The sequence below is a fragment of the Bombus impatiens genome, unplaced genomic scaffold (genome assembly GCF_000188095.3).
Source record: "Bombus impatiens unplaced genomic scaffold, BIMP_2.2 scf_1079, whole genome shotgun sequence".
Taxonomy (NCBI): Eukaryota; Metazoa; Arthropoda; class Insecta; order Hymenoptera; family Apidae; genus Bombus; species Bombus impatiens.
In genome coordinates, this window is record NT_177498.1 from 226,949 (window position 1) to 241,690 (window position 14,742).

General features: G+C 25.4%; 5 protein-coding genes across 8 annotated transcripts; 2 read left to right on the forward strand and 3 right to left on the reverse strand.

Moving 5' to 3' along the window:
* Nucleotides 1–101: 101 nt before the first annotated feature.
* On the reverse strand, nucleotides 102–1,232 carry LOC100744148 (THAP domain-containing protein 4). Its single transcript, XM_003493352.4, has 3 exons — nucleotides 818–1,232; nucleotides 347–729; nucleotides 102–278 (listed from the first exon to the last, which is right to left on the reverse strand). The coding sequence occupies exons 1-3, from the start codon at nucleotides 843–845 to the stop codon at nucleotides 153–155; spliced, it is 537 nt and encodes a 178-aa protein (XP_003493400.1). The 5' UTR covers nucleotides 846–1,232; the 3' UTR covers nucleotides 102–152.
* A 17-nt stretch (nucleotides 1,233–1,249) lies between these two features.
* Nucleotides 1,250–4,603, forward strand: LOC100743954 (katanin p60 ATPase-containing subunit A-like 1). 2 transcript variants are annotated; one of them, XM_033323551.1, is made up of 11 exons: nucleotides 1,250–1,570; nucleotides 1,939–2,237; nucleotides 2,312–2,447; nucleotides 2,541–2,685; nucleotides 2,764–2,854; nucleotides 2,923–3,044; nucleotides 3,107–3,286; nucleotides 3,396–3,538; nucleotides 3,606–3,718; nucleotides 3,797–3,923; nucleotides 4,001–4,603. In XM_033323551.1, exons 2-11 carry the CDS (start codon nucleotides 1,955–1,957, stop codon nucleotides 4,197–4,199), a joined length of 1,539 nt encoding a protein of 512 aa, XP_033179442.1. In that variant the 5' UTR covers nucleotides 1,250–1,570; nucleotides 1,939–1,954; the 3' UTR covers nucleotides 4,200–4,603. The 2 variants fall into 2 exon arrangements, with proteins under 2 accessions (XP_033179442.1, XP_024226777.1); XM_024371009.2 differs by having other exon boundaries at nucleotides 1,250–1,420.
* Nucleotides 4,604–5,116: 513 nt separating this feature from the next.
* LOC100744266 (RNA-binding motif protein, X-linked 2) lies at nucleotides 5,117–6,017 on the reverse strand. The gene is made up of 4 exons (XM_003493353.4): nucleotides 5,901–6,017; nucleotides 5,664–5,816; nucleotides 5,460–5,589; nucleotides 5,117–5,352 (listed from the first exon to the last, which is right to left on the reverse strand). The coding sequence occupies exons 1-4, from the start codon at nucleotides 5,912–5,914 to the stop codon at nucleotides 5,230–5,232; spliced, it is 420 nt and encodes a 139-aa protein (XP_003493401.1). The 5' UTR covers nucleotides 5,915–6,017; the 3' UTR covers nucleotides 5,117–5,229.
* A 300-nt stretch (nucleotides 6,018–6,317) lies between these two features.
* LOC100744382 (exostosin-2) lies at nucleotides 6,318–10,197 on the forward strand. Of its 2 annotated transcripts, XM_012391422.3 has the most exons (10): nucleotides 6,325–7,134; nucleotides 7,209–7,415; nucleotides 7,483–7,666; nucleotides 7,733–7,872; nucleotides 7,943–8,168; nucleotides 8,242–8,422; nucleotides 8,507–8,673; nucleotides 8,762–8,905; nucleotides 9,148–9,276; nucleotides 9,342–10,197. In XM_012391422.3, exons 1-10 carry the CDS (start codon nucleotides 6,608–6,610, stop codon nucleotides 9,561–9,563), a joined length of 2,127 nt encoding a protein of 708 aa, XP_012246845.1. In that variant the 5' UTR covers nucleotides 6,325–6,607; the 3' UTR covers nucleotides 9,564–10,197. The 2 variants fall into 2 exon arrangements, with proteins under 2 accessions (XP_012246846.1, XP_012246845.1); XM_012391423.3 differs by lacking the exons at nucleotides 9,148–9,276; nucleotides 9,342–10,197 and adding an exon at nucleotides 8,963–9,122 and having other exon boundaries at nucleotides 6,318–7,134.
* Nucleotides 10,198–10,549: 352 nt separating this feature from the next.
* LOC100744504 (threonine aspartase 1) lies at nucleotides 10,550–14,084 on the reverse strand. Of its 2 annotated transcripts, XM_003493355.4 has the most exons (10): nucleotides 13,956–14,084; nucleotides 13,265–13,405; nucleotides 13,067–13,134; nucleotides 12,706–12,977; nucleotides 11,865–11,944; nucleotides 11,531–11,598; nucleotides 11,351–11,467; nucleotides 11,094–11,274; nucleotides 10,836–10,987; nucleotides 10,550–10,774 (listed from the first exon to the last, which is right to left on the reverse strand). In XM_003493355.4, exons 2-10 carry the CDS (start codon nucleotides 13,302–13,304, stop codon nucleotides 10,697–10,699), a joined length of 1,056 nt encoding a protein of 351 aa, XP_003493403.1. In that variant the 5' UTR covers nucleotides 13,305–13,405; nucleotides 13,956–14,084; the 3' UTR covers nucleotides 10,550–10,696. The 2 variants fall into 2 exon arrangements, 1 of the variants encoding a protein (XP_003493403.1); XR_001102660.2 differs by lacking the exon at nucleotides 13,956–14,084 and having other exon boundaries at nucleotides 10,676–10,774; nucleotides 11,084–11,274; nucleotides 13,265–13,462.
* Nucleotides 14,085–14,742: the final 658 nt, after the last annotated feature.

Here is a 14,742-nt window from a genome sequence, read left to right on the forward strand (position 1 = left end):
GAGTTTATATATATATATATATATATATACATATATATATATAATATATATATATATATCTATAATATATATCCTATCTATCTATATATATATATAGATATATATATATATATATCATATTGTACAGTTTAATATAATTATATTGTATAGTTTCATGGGTCAGTTTCACATTTTTTAATATAAACTGCATGTAAATGTTCTTGCAATTTTGTGTCTTCCGTAGCCATATATAATGTATGTTCTAAACAGTCTCCAACAAGAGCAAATTGTCTTCGAAGCTGTTTAAAATAATGATTAATCATATGTTATTCTTTTAATAAATTAATTTTTAAGTAAATAATTATACCTCCAGTACTATAGGTCTTCTCGTTCCTTCTGTTGGTCTTCCTATATGAGTAGTTTTCAATTTAATGATTTTATCTTCAACAACTCCTTCTTCTATTGTTGTTACACCAAAGTTATGAGACAGCAGCATATAAACTTTGTTTGTATCAGGTATTATTTTCAAAAATCCAACTTCATAATGCATTGGAGTTTTTTCATCAGGCTTCCAACTTAGTGCAGAATAATTTAACATTGGTTGTCCGATAGAAGAGAAGGACATCTCTTCGCAATATCTGAACGGTTGAATTGTTGGATATTTACCAGCTCCAGGACTTTTAGTTCTCCATGTTCCTTTTAACCAAGCTAGTGGTTTGAGCACTTCATTCATTGGTAATAATCTCATATCTAACACGTGAGAAATACTTATTAAAGTAACTATGTAAAATATAGAAATGAAATAAATACTATTTAGATAATTTTACATAATACCAACCTGTACAATCATCAGAGATGTCCTGCATTTGAAAAGTCCTTATATCTTCTACTTCGTTAGTAATTCAAAATTTGTCTTTTTGTTGATACAAAATCATACGTAATGTAATTATTACGAACACTATTATAAAATATATAACAATATTGATATACGTATGTGTATCGTTCTTATTTGTCTACGATATCATAAAAGATATACAATTCCGTATAACCACGCATGATAACCTACACAGTTCACATACGACGTTCTTTCATTTTTAGTTATCTTTCATTGTGTTTATATCCTCAACATTTAAAAAATCTGTTTATTTTCTCCTTGGTTTAGAGTTTCTGCGTTATTATAGTATCGATTTTCATATTACATTGTGTATTAGAATAACGTTTTAATTAAAATGCATTTATACTTCAAAATTTAAGTAGAGAAACTAGAATAATGAAATGCTGAGGAGATACGTTAATTATTAATAAAGTTTTGAGTGAAAGACAAGAATTTAAAAAATACCGCGATTTCTAAATGATAATATGGCGACCGTTTCAACAAATTCGAGTAAATTATATGGCAAATAACTGTGTTGTTTGTAACTAGTAGGATTTTTTAATAATTGTACGATAATTCAATTATTTTTACTAATTTACAGCATGCTAATCACGAGTTACATTATTTTTCGGATCTGAGTTCATAGTATTCATTCTGAGATAGGTTCGATATTTACGATAATAGTTTTAATATTTTAAAAGATCGTTTCATATAAAAGTAATTTGACTTACATACATACATATTTAGATGTAATATTATAATTATCTAGAGAAACAACAAATATTGTAGTATTGGTTTTGTTTCTGCTTAGTAATTAAAAAATTAATTTATTGTATGAAATTTATAATATATTTTACTTCATTGGAACATGCTAATTGCTAACAATTATTTATATTAAAGGTTTTGATACAATGATATAATAAAGTAGACAATTATTTTTGTATATTAATATTAGTGTTAATGTAATGTTTTCAAATAATTTATCTTGAATTGATCTTAAGAATATTGAACTAAATTAAGCCGAAATATATCATTTCTTGTTTGAGATTTTATCGTTTTTATTGTAAATATTTGTGTACATACAGGTTCATATATATATGTATGCATTTTAAAAAAATCATGGCAGTTTCAATCAATGAAATTTGTGAAAATACCAAACTGGCTCGTGAAATGGCTTTGACTGGAAACTATGATACATCTGGAGTTTATTACCAAGGTGTTGTTCAACAGATTCATCGGTTGCTTGCAAGCATTGCAGATGTCACACGGAAAGCTAAATGGCAACTTGTGCAACATCAAATTGTTCAAGAATTTGAAAAAGTAAAAGCAACTTCAAATACCTTACAACTTTTCAAAGTCGATACGCATGGAGAAAGATTACTGGGTATGATTATTTATAAAAAACTTGTAATAAGGATATGTACAATAAAGTAATAAAAATGTAAAACAAACATTTAGGTACTTCATGTTTATCATTTGAGGAGCCAACAAGAGATCCAACTTTATGGACCTATAATAATTCAGATAGTTCATGGAATCAAACACCAGCAAGAGATCCAGATGTATGGCCACCTTTAACACCTGCTGAGCAAAAGTAATTTTATATTTAGATATATTTATTGTAAAAAACAAGTTTCAACCAAAGAAAATTACATTATATTGATACTATTAAATTATATTCACATAGAAATATTAGACCACTGAAGAATCAACCGAAACAACAACAAAATCGGACAAATGTACGAAGATCTGTAACCACTGGGAAAAGACCAGATGCCAAAATTGCTAAGAAAGATGAGAGAAAAACATCAAGAAAGGATGACATAAACAAAGTAACTTACATTTTTATATTTTTTTAGTCAATTATTTCCATATATACAACATGATGATATTATAAATAATATTTTCAGGAGAAATTGGAAACTGAAAAAGTAGATGTGGAAGTAGAGGAACGCAAATTTGAACCATCTGGAAATGATAGAGATTTGGTTGATTTATTAGGTAATATATATAATAGTATAATAACAGTCTTAATGTAAAATTGGTATATATTCATATAAATGTTACAGAAAGAGATATTGTTCAAAAAAATCCAAATATTCATTGGGACGATATAGCTGACTTGCATGAAGCAAAACGATTGTTGGAAGAAGCTGTTGTTCTTCCAATGTGGATGCCAGATTTCTTTAAGGTATATGTACCAATCTTGTATATTCGATATTTCTCATAATAAAATATGGTTTATATTTTCAGGGAATTCGTCGCCCTTGGAAAGGAGTACTTATGGTTGGTCCACCAGGAACTGGAAAAACAATGTTAGCAAAAGCAGTAGCCACTGAATGTGGAACAACATTTTTTAATGTATCATCTTCCACTTTAACTTCAAAGTATAGGGGAGAATCTGAAAAACTTGTTCGTCTACTTTTTGAAATGGTAATTATTATCAACAGTGAAATGATATATTGTTTAGTAAAACTGTGAATGTATTTAAGCAAAAAATATTTTTAGCTACTTTTTAATCATTATATGTACTTTTATGCAGGCCAGATTTTATGCACCTAGCACGATCTTCATTGACGAAATTGACTCTCTCTGCTCTAGAAGAGGATCTGAGTCTGAACATGAAGCTTCACGACGAGTAAAATCTGAACTTCTGGTACAAATGGATGGTATAAGTTCCAATAGGTAGAATAATTCTATATATAATTTTTTATTTATATGAATTGTTTATAAGATAGAATGTATTTTCTAGTGAAGATCCAAGTAAAGTTGTAATGGTGTTAGCAGCAACAAACTTTCCATGGGATATTGATGAAGCTCTTCGAAGACGATTAGAAAAGCGTATTTATATTCCCTTACCAAATCGTAAGTTAATTGGAATTTCATAGGAGCAATTTATGTGATGTATACATTAATTTTCTAACAAAAAATTGGAATACACAGGTGAAGGTAGAGAAGCACTGTTAAAAATTAACTTACGAGAAGTAAAAGTAGATTTATCTGTAGATTTAGCAGATATTGCAAAAAAATTAGAAGGTTATTCTGGAGCAGATATTACAAACGTTTGCAGGTAAACAAAAATATTTAATATATATAAAATTTTATATGTGTAATATACACGTACATTTTGAGCATATTTATGTACAGAGATGCGTCCATGATGTCGATGCGGAAAAAAATTGCGGGTTTAAAACCTGATCAAATTAGACAATTACCAAAAGAAGAACTAGATTTACCTGTATCTGCTGCAGATTTTGATGAAGCTGTGGAAAGGTGTAATAAGAGTGTTTCTCAAGAAGATTTAGAAAAATATGAAAAATGGATGAGTGAATTTGGTTCATCCTGATATCATTCTACTCAAAAAATATGATTTCATAAAAAATTGCTTATTTAGACGAAGATTATTTAAATTTTTTATTTGTAATTATTGATAAGCAAAATATAATAATCACAACATATCTATCAGTACCATAATAATCGAATTCTCGACTTTCTTCATCGTATTACTATTATGAGCAACTATACTTTTTCTAATTTATAATCAACGAGTAATGCAAATTAACACGATTTTCTACAAATTAAAATCTTTACTTCGATTTTATAATACACTGTACACGAAAAATTGCGCAAATTATATAATATTACAAAATAATTTTTTAGTGGGAGAATGCAATTTGATATTATGTTATTATTACTTGATCTATAGAACTAAAATGCAAAGGATGATATTAAATGATTTTATAGTCTATAGATTCTCATTTGTCTAAGTCAATTATTGTTTGATGTTTCTATAGTGTATATGTACTTCAGAACTAATTTAGATATTTTAAAATGACTATATTATAAAAATAAAATTAACAGTTTTACTTACAATTTTGAATATATTTATTTTTATATTTAAATTATTAAGAATTGAAATGTGTGCGTGTGTGTATGAGAAGATTATAGAATTCATAAAAATACAAAATATTAACGAAATTGGCGTTGTTCATTAAGTCCACATTTAAATGCAACTAAATTACTGTTTTAACTACAATTTGTTTTAAAAATAATATTTAAATACTTTTACAAAGGTTTAATACATACAATTATATTTTAATATTTTATACGGATTTCATTTGTACTAAAAGTAATGACTAGATTGCAGATGTTTATGCAAATTTATATTTTCATATTGACACTGATATATGACATCTAAATGTCAATAAAAATACATTTTCTGTTCTAAATATCTTGTAATATATATTTTACTTTTTATATTTCATATATTTGTACATTTATACTCATTGTCTTGTTCATTTTTGCACATTTCCATTTAGTGTCAATGCATAAATAACAGCAATCTAATATTGATATACCAATTATCACAATTTTTACTATATATTTTTTGGAGCACAACCTTCTTTTCTTAACCGTTTAGTCTCTTCGTCAACATTTTTTGAATCTTTCGGTGCTTTATAATTTGCTACATGATCAACTCTTATTGTTCTGCCTAAAATCTGAAATGTACAATTGTTATTAAAGTTAATCAATATAATTTTTGTTTCATGTTATAATGTTATTGAAGAACTTAATACAAAATAATTTATTTCAGAAATGTTTCTACCTTAATACCATTTAAGTTATCAACAGCTAATACTGTACTTTTTTGATTTTCATAGCATAAAAAACCATATCCTTTCTGTTTTCCTGTATTTTTATCCCGTATTAAATTTATATTTACTACTTCTCCATATCTATAATAACAATAATTACAGTTAACATTTATTAAACAGAAATTTATAAATTACCTTGAATGTTTAAAACTTACTGAGAAAATACTGTTATAACATCACCTTCTGTTAAATCATATGGTAATCCACCGATAAAGATCCAAGCACTATCTCCATATTGATCATGCCAAGACGTACTCCTATTACTTACTAATTCTTGTTCTCCAAGCTTTTTTATATTTTTTACGTTTCTAGAAATATGTACAAATAAAGTTATGCCTTCTTTTAAATTAAATAAGTACATTTATATTCAAATATATTATAAAAATACTCACGTTAAAGGATTCATTTTAACTGAACTCCGGTTTAATAGAAATAAAATTATTAGAATGAACTTCGCTTCAGTGGAAATAAAAATATTTCATTTTGAATTATGAGTATCGGATTAAGTTTGGATTATGTTTTCATTTTATATGTACTAAGAAAATAATATATAATATATAATATATAAGAAAATAATATATAAAATTCGTTAATACATTTTCTAATCAAACATTGCACGATATTGTTTTTGATATCATATACTATATGTATACATTCTATATATGAAATTTAATTCATTTTTGTACTGTTAATTTGTGATGAAATTATGCACGAAAAGTTATTAATATTTTTACATATGAGATGTAGTATATTATTCATAGATTAGTATAGAGTCTACGATATTAATTTTTTAAAAATAATTATGCACCAAATGTAAACGAGTATTCGAAAATATAACCTCAAAAACAATTTATATTGGCACGTACGCACGCGTGTGTGTGTAAATATAAAATTATTTAAGAAGAGATAATAGAAATACTATTATATTGATAGAAAGCCGATTGAACTGATAAAATTAGTGGGTTAAATAGTTAATTGTTTAATGTATCAATATTTGAATTTATAAATGTTAGGATAATTACAAAAAATGACGCCTTATATGATAAAAAACCTTAAACTATCTTAAATTAGTGAGTTTATAGTGGTAATACCAAACAATATGGTATTATCAACAAGAATGTCACATAAAGTGAATAGAATTTCTTATCACTATCACAATGTTTTTGTTATATGTTTATTAATATTTACATTGTTTATAATTTTAATTACTACATATCATATCTTTAAATTTGGGAGTACACAAAAACGCTCTGTATATAATGCTATTATTCTTAACGACTTACAATCATTGCCAATTCAAGTAATTGATGAAGATCTTCCAGTGGCAGATACTACAAATATTTCTTGCACATACTTTAGTTGTTTTAATGTTTATCGCTGTGGTAGTCAAGGAAATAAACTTTTAGTATATGTCTATCCCCCAAAAATGTATGTAGATTCCTTGGGAAGGCCTATAACAAATCAAATAACAAAAGAATTTTATCAAATTTTAAATACTATTATTTCAAGTAAATTTTATACACCAAATCCATATGAAGCATGTATTTTCATTCCTTCAATTGATACATTAAATCAAAATAGATTAAAATTACAAGAAGTTTCGCAAGCCTTGAAAGCATTGCCATTGTAAGGTTCATTTTATTTCATATACATTTGAATAAACAATGTATGATATTTGTAATTCATTGCTTATATTTCAGCTGGAATAATGGAGAAAATCATTTAATATTTAATATGGTACCTGGAAGTGTACCTGATTACAATACAGTCATTGATGTACCTATTGGAAAAGCAATGATTGCAGGTGCAGGAATGTCATCATTAACATATAGATCTGATTTTGATATCAGTTTACCAGTATATAGCTCTCTTGTGGATAATCTTAAACCAAATTCTAATAATATGAGGTAATAAAATATTTTTAAAAATTCTCTTTTATTTATTTAAAATAATAAATATGTACATATATTCTAGACCATGGTTAGTTATTTCATCTCAAATGAACATTAATTCTGCATTTGAACAAGATTTATTGGAAGTTAAATCTCTGTCGCCAAAGGATATCTTAATATTAGGTACATGTTTGCATTATAGTTCTATGAACAGTGCAATTCGGTGTGCAGGAGAAGACGTTTATAAGTATCCTAATGTGCTTCAAGTATGTAAGATTGTAATGACTGCTATAATTAAAACAATATTTGTTTACTATATCTATTACTGTTAGACAGCAACATTTTGTCTAGTAATTCGAGGTGCAAGACTTGGCCAGAGCACACTTTTAGAATGTATGGCAGCAGGTTCTATACCTATAATTATAGCTGATTCTCTTACAATGCCTTATCATGGGATAATTGATTGGAGTAGGTAAGAGGTAATTAATTATATATTAGCTGTTTTTAAAAAGATGTTACAAAGAAATATATTCTTTATTTAGGGCTGCTATATTTGTACGTGAAGTCGATATCTTATCAATAATATCAGTTTTAAAAAAGATATCTCCACAACGAATTATAGAACTTCAAGAACAAGGTGCATGGCTTTATGAAAAATATTTTATGTCTGTGGAAAAAATAACAGAAACTGCATTGGAAATACTCGCAGATCGTGTATTTCCACATTTAGCTAGAGATTATACATTTTGGAATATACCATCTCATACAGAAAGTATAAACTATAATAATTAATAAGTGACTAATAAATCAGATTATAACTATTATTTTATTATAAATGTAGGATATTATGTCTCCGCTGTTTCTACCAATTACTGCGCCAAAAACTCGAGGATTTACTGCTGTAATTCTGACGTACGACAGATTGGAATTGTTATTTCTTTTAATTAATAAACTTGTTAAAGTACCAAGCTTGTCTAAAGTTCTAGTTATATGGAATAATCAACAGAAAGATCCTCCACATTGTAAATTTTTATTTTTTATATTAATATTATTTTATGTGTTTCTTTGGTCTGATGGTTTCTAAAAATTTTGTATATGTATTACAGCATCTAGATGGCCAAAGTTAAATAAACCATTGAAAGTTATACAAACAAAGGAAAATAAACTATCCAACAGATTTTATCCTTATGATGAAATTGAAACTGAAGCAGTTCTATCAATAGATGATGATATTATTATGTTAACTGCTGATGAAGTAGAATTTGCTTATGAGGTATGTCTACTACATTTAAAAGTCAATTTTTAAAAAATTATATAAAATTAAAAAAGTAAAAATAATAATACATATGAGTAATTATTAGGTATGGAGAGAGTTTCCAGACCGAATAGTTGGTTTTCCATCTAGAATTCATATGTGGGATAATGGAACAAATTGTTGGAAATACGAAAGTGAATGGACTAATAGTATTTCTATGGTTTTAACTGGAGCTGCATTTCATCATAAAGTAATATAACACGTATTTTATTAGAAAGACTTAGAGTCCAATATATTTCTATTTCAGACCCCAGAAATATAATTTCTTAACTCTTGGACTTTGTTATTCCTTCCTGAAAAAGATATTTCCAACATAAATTTCCTGCATTCCTATGTTTCCGGATATAAGTTTCTAAGAAAATTAAGTATAATTTAGATTCTATTCGTAACTCAACATATTAGATCATGTTAATATTTTGAATAATATTTCAGTATTGGAATTATATGTATACCACTGCTATGCCCGGTGATATAAAAGAATGGGTTGATGAACATATGAATTGTGAGGACATAGCCATGAATTTTTTAGTAGCAAATATCACAAGAAAAGCACCCATAAAAGTAAGTGTATTACAATTTTTTTAATTTGAGATAAATAATATACTAAATACTTAATATTATCATAGGTGACACCAAAAAAGAAATTTCGATGCCCAGAATGCACAAATACTGAAATGTTGTCTGCAGATTTAACACATATGGTAGAACGTACACAATGTATAAATAGATTTTCTTCAATTTATGGCACAATGCCGTTACAGTCAGTTGAATTCCGAGCAGATCCGGTTTTATTCAAAGATATATTTCCCGAAAAACTCAAAAGATTCAACGATATTGGAAGTTTATAAACATTTATCCATTCTAAAATATAATAATAGAGATCTTTCTAATATTAAAATAATTTATAAACAAGATACTATACGAACAGTTGCAAATGCATTTTAAAAATGAAATATGTAATTAGTATGAAATAGACAATTTATTGAAACATGTCTGAGTTTATCATATCAATAATAGATAGGTAGATTGTATATTTGGTGATTGTTATGTAGTTATGTATGTAGATAATATTTGAAACAGAAATTCGTGGTTTTAGAAACCAGGATAGTTAGAGTTTTCGAAAAATATATTAATTTGAAAATATCAGGATTTCTTCAAAAAGGAATGACTGATCTTATATTCTTTTTATGTGATCTGATCTTATATATATTTATATCTAGAAAAATTGCTGTACCTTTTGATTAATAAATTAGTAGAACTCAAAATACGTATAGATTATAAGAATAAAAAAACATAAGTGTTAACCATTTATTTCTTACTAATTTAATGTATGTATGAGATGTCGTATCTTAATGTTAATAGAAAGAAAAGTATATAAGAATATAAAAGAAGAATTATGTAAGTACAACGTATAACGCCTATTTTGATCTTTATGTACGTAAACCTATATAAATGTAGAACGGATGATGCTTATAATATCAATCATTCAATATATTTTTTGCTATTATCAGACACAAAGAAAATACTAAAAATGCTCTCCTATTAAGTGAAAAATTGTTACATTATACAATTATTTTTAAACTGTAAGTTAAACAAATTGTGTTAGGCATTGGATCATATTTCTAAAAGATATATGAGAATTATTTTTATTGTTCTTTGTTAATTGTTTCTTTCTTTATCTTCTTTTTTAATTATCATCTTTTAACTTATATTTTTTATTACAGCATTAAACATATACGTTATACTTCATAAAATAAGTTCTTTTTTTTTGTATATCTAAAATTGCTTATAATATGTATGAGGTAGGTATGTAATATTATATAATATTATGTAATATTATGTATGAAAAACTACTTTATTAATCAGCTTTGAACAGATTTTTTTGTATGCTACATGAAAATAAGAAATAATTTACATTTTATAAAAAAACCTACATATTGACATTATTGTATATTATCATAATCATAAATCCATTAACATGTTATGTAATTTTGAAACAGATTCCTTCGACAGTTGCTTTCTTGCCAACTTCATGAGATGGGAGAACAGCCATATGACTCTGAAAAATTATAAATATAATATTTACATCTCTTTTTATTTTGAATAATAACCAATCATACCATTGGTGTTTGTTCATTTGAATTCATGTAACCTATTATCATTGAATTTGTAGAATGACTCCAAAGGAAATCTCCTACTCCTTCTTGGGCTGCATATCGAATAGCAATAACACCTCCAAGTTTCTGTTCAAGTCCACATAAAAATTTCGAATCTGAAAGAAATTTTTCTTTATTTATAATAACCTTTAGTTTATTCTTTCTAATATAAAAGATTTGTTGGCACTGGAAGATATTGATAAAGTAGTTACGAGTTTTCACCAATAAAATCAGCTTTCATAGAATGGTATAAGTTGATAATAGGACAAGAATTATGTGATATAGCTTCTGCAGTTGTTCGTGCTAGCAAAGTGCGAATGAGATGTTCGCCACAGCCTGATGTGCTTGTTCCTATAGAATATTTGTCTTTATATGCCCATGTTCCACATCCCCACATTCCTGCCTTAATGTCATAGTTCAATAGTATTATTATTACATCTGCAACCAATGCTGATAATAAAAAATAGAAAATGTTGTACCTGTCCTACTCTTCCTGGATATTTTAAAATAATACCACCACTAGAACAAGCTCCAGCAATATTTCCTTCTTTATCAACACATATTGCACCAACTGTATCCATTCTTTGTTTAGTATACTAAACCATTAAATTAATTTAAGATTATATAATAATGTACAAAGATATTGAAAAATAATTTACCTTGTGAACATCTATATCAGAACTTTCTATTTTTCTTTTATAATGTTTATACATCTTCTGTGCTTTTGCTAAAAATTATAACAGAATATTAATTTATTAATTAAAATTAATGGAAATATATATAAATATAAAAAATATTTGTCATAAACATTTAAATTTTCATATAATAAAAGTTCCTAAAAGTTCCTTTTTTATCACCTTGAATAATAATTATTCTGAATTATATATAATATTTCAATATTTTACTCCAGACATAAAACAATAAATAGCTAACATTTATAAACATAGCTATAGAAAAATCATAAGCGAATGTGTTAAATTAATTGTTACATACTTGAAATTAGTTGTTCTGGTGGTAATGTTTGTATTCCCATTTCTTGTGCCCATACATGTGCACCATTCCCAACTAAAAAACTGATATCATAAAATGAATTTTTTAAAATTATTATTATTATTATTACATCATAAATTTACTTTTATTTCTTATTTTAAATTTTTATAACATTGGCGTTGTTGAATTTATAGAAAAAGTGTCTTATTGGTAAAATTTATTTTAATCATTTAAATTAATTTTAATTTATTAAATTAATTTTAATTTATTTTAATTAATTTTTTATATATATAAACAGTAGGAAAAATAAAAAGAATAAGCAGTTGTGCATGCATGACCTTCAAAGAATAAAAATCATCCAAAAAATAGACAAGTTGAAGAAGGATTTTAATATAAAATGGAGACACTGACATTTATGTTTTATCATGTATTATCACTAAAAGAGAGAAATTTATTTAGGTCACATTAAAGATGGAGATGAGACAGACGTTCTTTCTTTTTATGTATTTCTTGGTATCATGGCTTTACATCATACAACAACATTGCCAAACTTGAAACGCAATCCGTTTTAGAATTAAAATATCAATGAAAAATTACACATATGTATAGCTTAATGAACAATTTATATTAAGAATATTAAAGTATTTTTATAAATGCTATTAAGTTCCTAAAGCTTTTCTCCATTCTTCCTCTTCTTTAGATTTTTTATTTTTCTGAAAGTTATTCAAGCTGTTCATGTTTTTTATTTTTGCTATTGTTTATATATATACATGAAGCAATTAGAACAGGTGCCATCAAACTCTGGCTGCTTTACTGCAAGTTGACCTCAGCTTTTAATATTTACCTTGGTGGAATCCTACCATATGCAATTTTAATTGACTGATATTCGCAAAGTCGTTTTGCCAATGAAACAGGATTTTTTATTCCACTAACTGCACCAACTGCTCCAAATTGTAATGTAGTACCATCCATTACACTTGCATCACATTCTACTGCTCCTTCCAATGTGAGATTTGACCCAAATCCAGCATTAGTTAAAGGAGAGTTTTCTAATACTATTACAGTTTCTACCACAGCATCTAATGAACTACCACCAGCCTTTAAATTTTGTATGCCCTTTAAAAATATTGTTATTTATTAAATTGCCTAGGATTATACCATATAATATATTAAAATATATTAAAATATAAGTAAAAATAATTTACAGCTTTGCATGCTTGACGACATAGTTTCCGATATTTTTCTTTAAGAGCTTCTGAATGTCGTCCTGCTCCTAATAAAATATATATTATTATAATATTGTAAATATAAACATTTCATTTAATTAAGATCAATTTGTTTAGTTCTGTTATAATTGTGCTCAGATGTTTCATTTTATATGTTTTAAGTAAATAATAACATACCCACATGTACAGCAATAAATCCTTCATTAACATTACTCATTATATGAAATGAGTTCTGTACTGTTACTATATCTTTATCCTTTTTACAATTACGACTTATCAAATATATTGTTTATACAGTGATTGTAAATATATGAAGACCTCTAAATCATATTATGTTTAACTTATATTTTAAAGGCTTACATACATACATATGTACGTACGTACGTACATACATACATACATTTATATATATATATATATATATATATATATATATATATATATATATATATATATATATATATATATATATATATATATATATATATATATATATATATATATATATATATATATATATATATATATATATATATATATATATATATATATATATATATATATATATATATATATATATATATATATATATATATATATATATATATATATATATATATATATATATATATATATATATATATATATATATATATATATATATATATATATATATATATATATATATATATATATATATATATATATATATATATATATATATATATATATATATATATATATATATATATATATATATATATATATATATATATATATATATATATATATATATATATATATATATATATATATATATATATATATATATATATATATATATATATATATATATATATATATATATATATATATATATATATATATATATGATAACCTATCTAATTACTATCTTTCTGCGAGTAACAGTATTGAATAATGATAAGATTTTGCATTATCTGAAAGAATACAAAAGAATCATGAAATTACTCATAAATATAAAATATGAAGTTATGTTTAAAAAAACGCATGCGTATATATACTATATAACTATGACTTTATACAACTAACTTACATATGTATATGTATATCTTTTTATAACTTAGTTATGTTAAAATAATACAAAAATATATCTTTCCATCAATATTATTATTTATAATTAAATGAAGTTATGATTTTTATATGAATAAATTCGATAGGATTATTACGTATTTCGTGCTCATCTAAGGATTTATTTTATGTGGATTGGTACCCATGGAGCGTAAAACATTTACTAGTTAGAATGCGTGAAAATTTTAAAACTGTTAGCTAACTGTTCAAGATACAAAAATTCTTTTCTTTTTGAAAGTTATGCTCCAGTTTTTCTTCATGCTTTTAGGATCCTCCTTCCAGATCTCTATTATTCAGTACTAGATCAGAATTCGTGTAACTAATCGAAAATTTTCTTTCCAGTTAAATTAACATCCAACCAAATTCTCAGTTTTTTGAATAGGGTATTTCCTGCTTTTTGAATTATAACATTTTTCATATCATGTCATACGTATTGAATATTTGAATATTTTCATATTTAATGTGTGTATATGTACATATATGTACATACATATATGTATGTACAAATCACAGTCATATGACCATAGACAATTTTAAATTTCGCT

Excerpts from the sequence above, each read along its gene's own strand:
- LOC100744382 (XM_012391422.3), top strand. The coding sequence starts at position 6,608 with ATGGTATTATCAACAAGAATGTCACATAAAGTGAATAGAATTTCTTAT. Across the intron at positions 8,906-9,147 it reads GAGCTGCATTTCATCATAAA|TATTGGAATTATATGTATAC; the intron begins GTAATATAACAC and ends ATAATATTTCAG. Across the intron at positions 9,277-9,341 it reads CAAGAAAAGCACCCATAAAA|GTGACACCAAAAAAGAAATT; the intron begins GTAAGTGTATTA and ends ATATTATCATAG.
- LOC100744148 (XM_003493352.4), bottom strand. The coding sequence starts at position 845 with ATGCAGGACATCTCTGATGATTGTACAG. Across the intron at positions 730-817 it reads CATCTCTGATGATTGTACAG|ATATGAGATTATTACCAATG; the intron begins GTTGGTATTATG and ends CTCACGTGTTAG. Across the intron at positions 279-346 it reads GAAGACCTATAGTACTGGAG|CTTCGAAGACAATTTGCTCT; the intron begins GTATAATTATTT and ends TATTTTAAACAG.
- LOC100744266 (XM_003493353.4), bottom strand. Across the intron at positions 5,590-5,663 it reads GTTATAACAGTATTTTCTCA|ATATGGAGAAGTAGTAAATA; the intron begins GTAAGTTTTAAA and ends TTGTTATTATAG. Across the intron at positions 5,353-5,459 it reads ATAACTTAAATGGTATTAAG|ATTTTAGGCAGAACAATAAG; the intron begins GTAGAAACATTT and ends TGTACATTTCAG.
- LOC100743954 (XM_033323551.1), top strand. The coding sequence starts at position 1,955 with ATGCATTTTAAAAAAATCATGGCAGTTTCAATCAATGAAATTTGTGAA. Across the intron at positions 3,287-3,395 it reads TTCGTCTACTTTTTGAAATG|GCCAGATTTTATGCACCTAG; the intron begins GTAATTATTATC and ends ACTTTTATGCAG. Across the intron at positions 3,539-3,605 it reads GATGGTATAAGTTCCAATAG|TGAAGATCCAAGTAAAGTTG; the intron begins GTAGAATAATTC and ends TGTATTTTCTAG.
- LOC100744504 (XM_003493355.4), bottom strand. The coding sequence starts at position 13,304 with ATGAGTAATGTTAATGAAGGATTTATTGCTGTACATGTGG. Across the intron at positions 11,599-11,864 it reads ACCAGAACAACTAATTTCAA|CAAAAGCACAGAAGATGTAT; the intron begins GTATGTAACAAT and ends TATAATTTTTAG. Across the intron at positions 10,988-11,093 it reads TATGAAAGCTGATTTTATTG|ATTCGAAATTTTTATGTGGA; the intron begins GTGAAAACTCGT and ends AATTTCTTTCAG.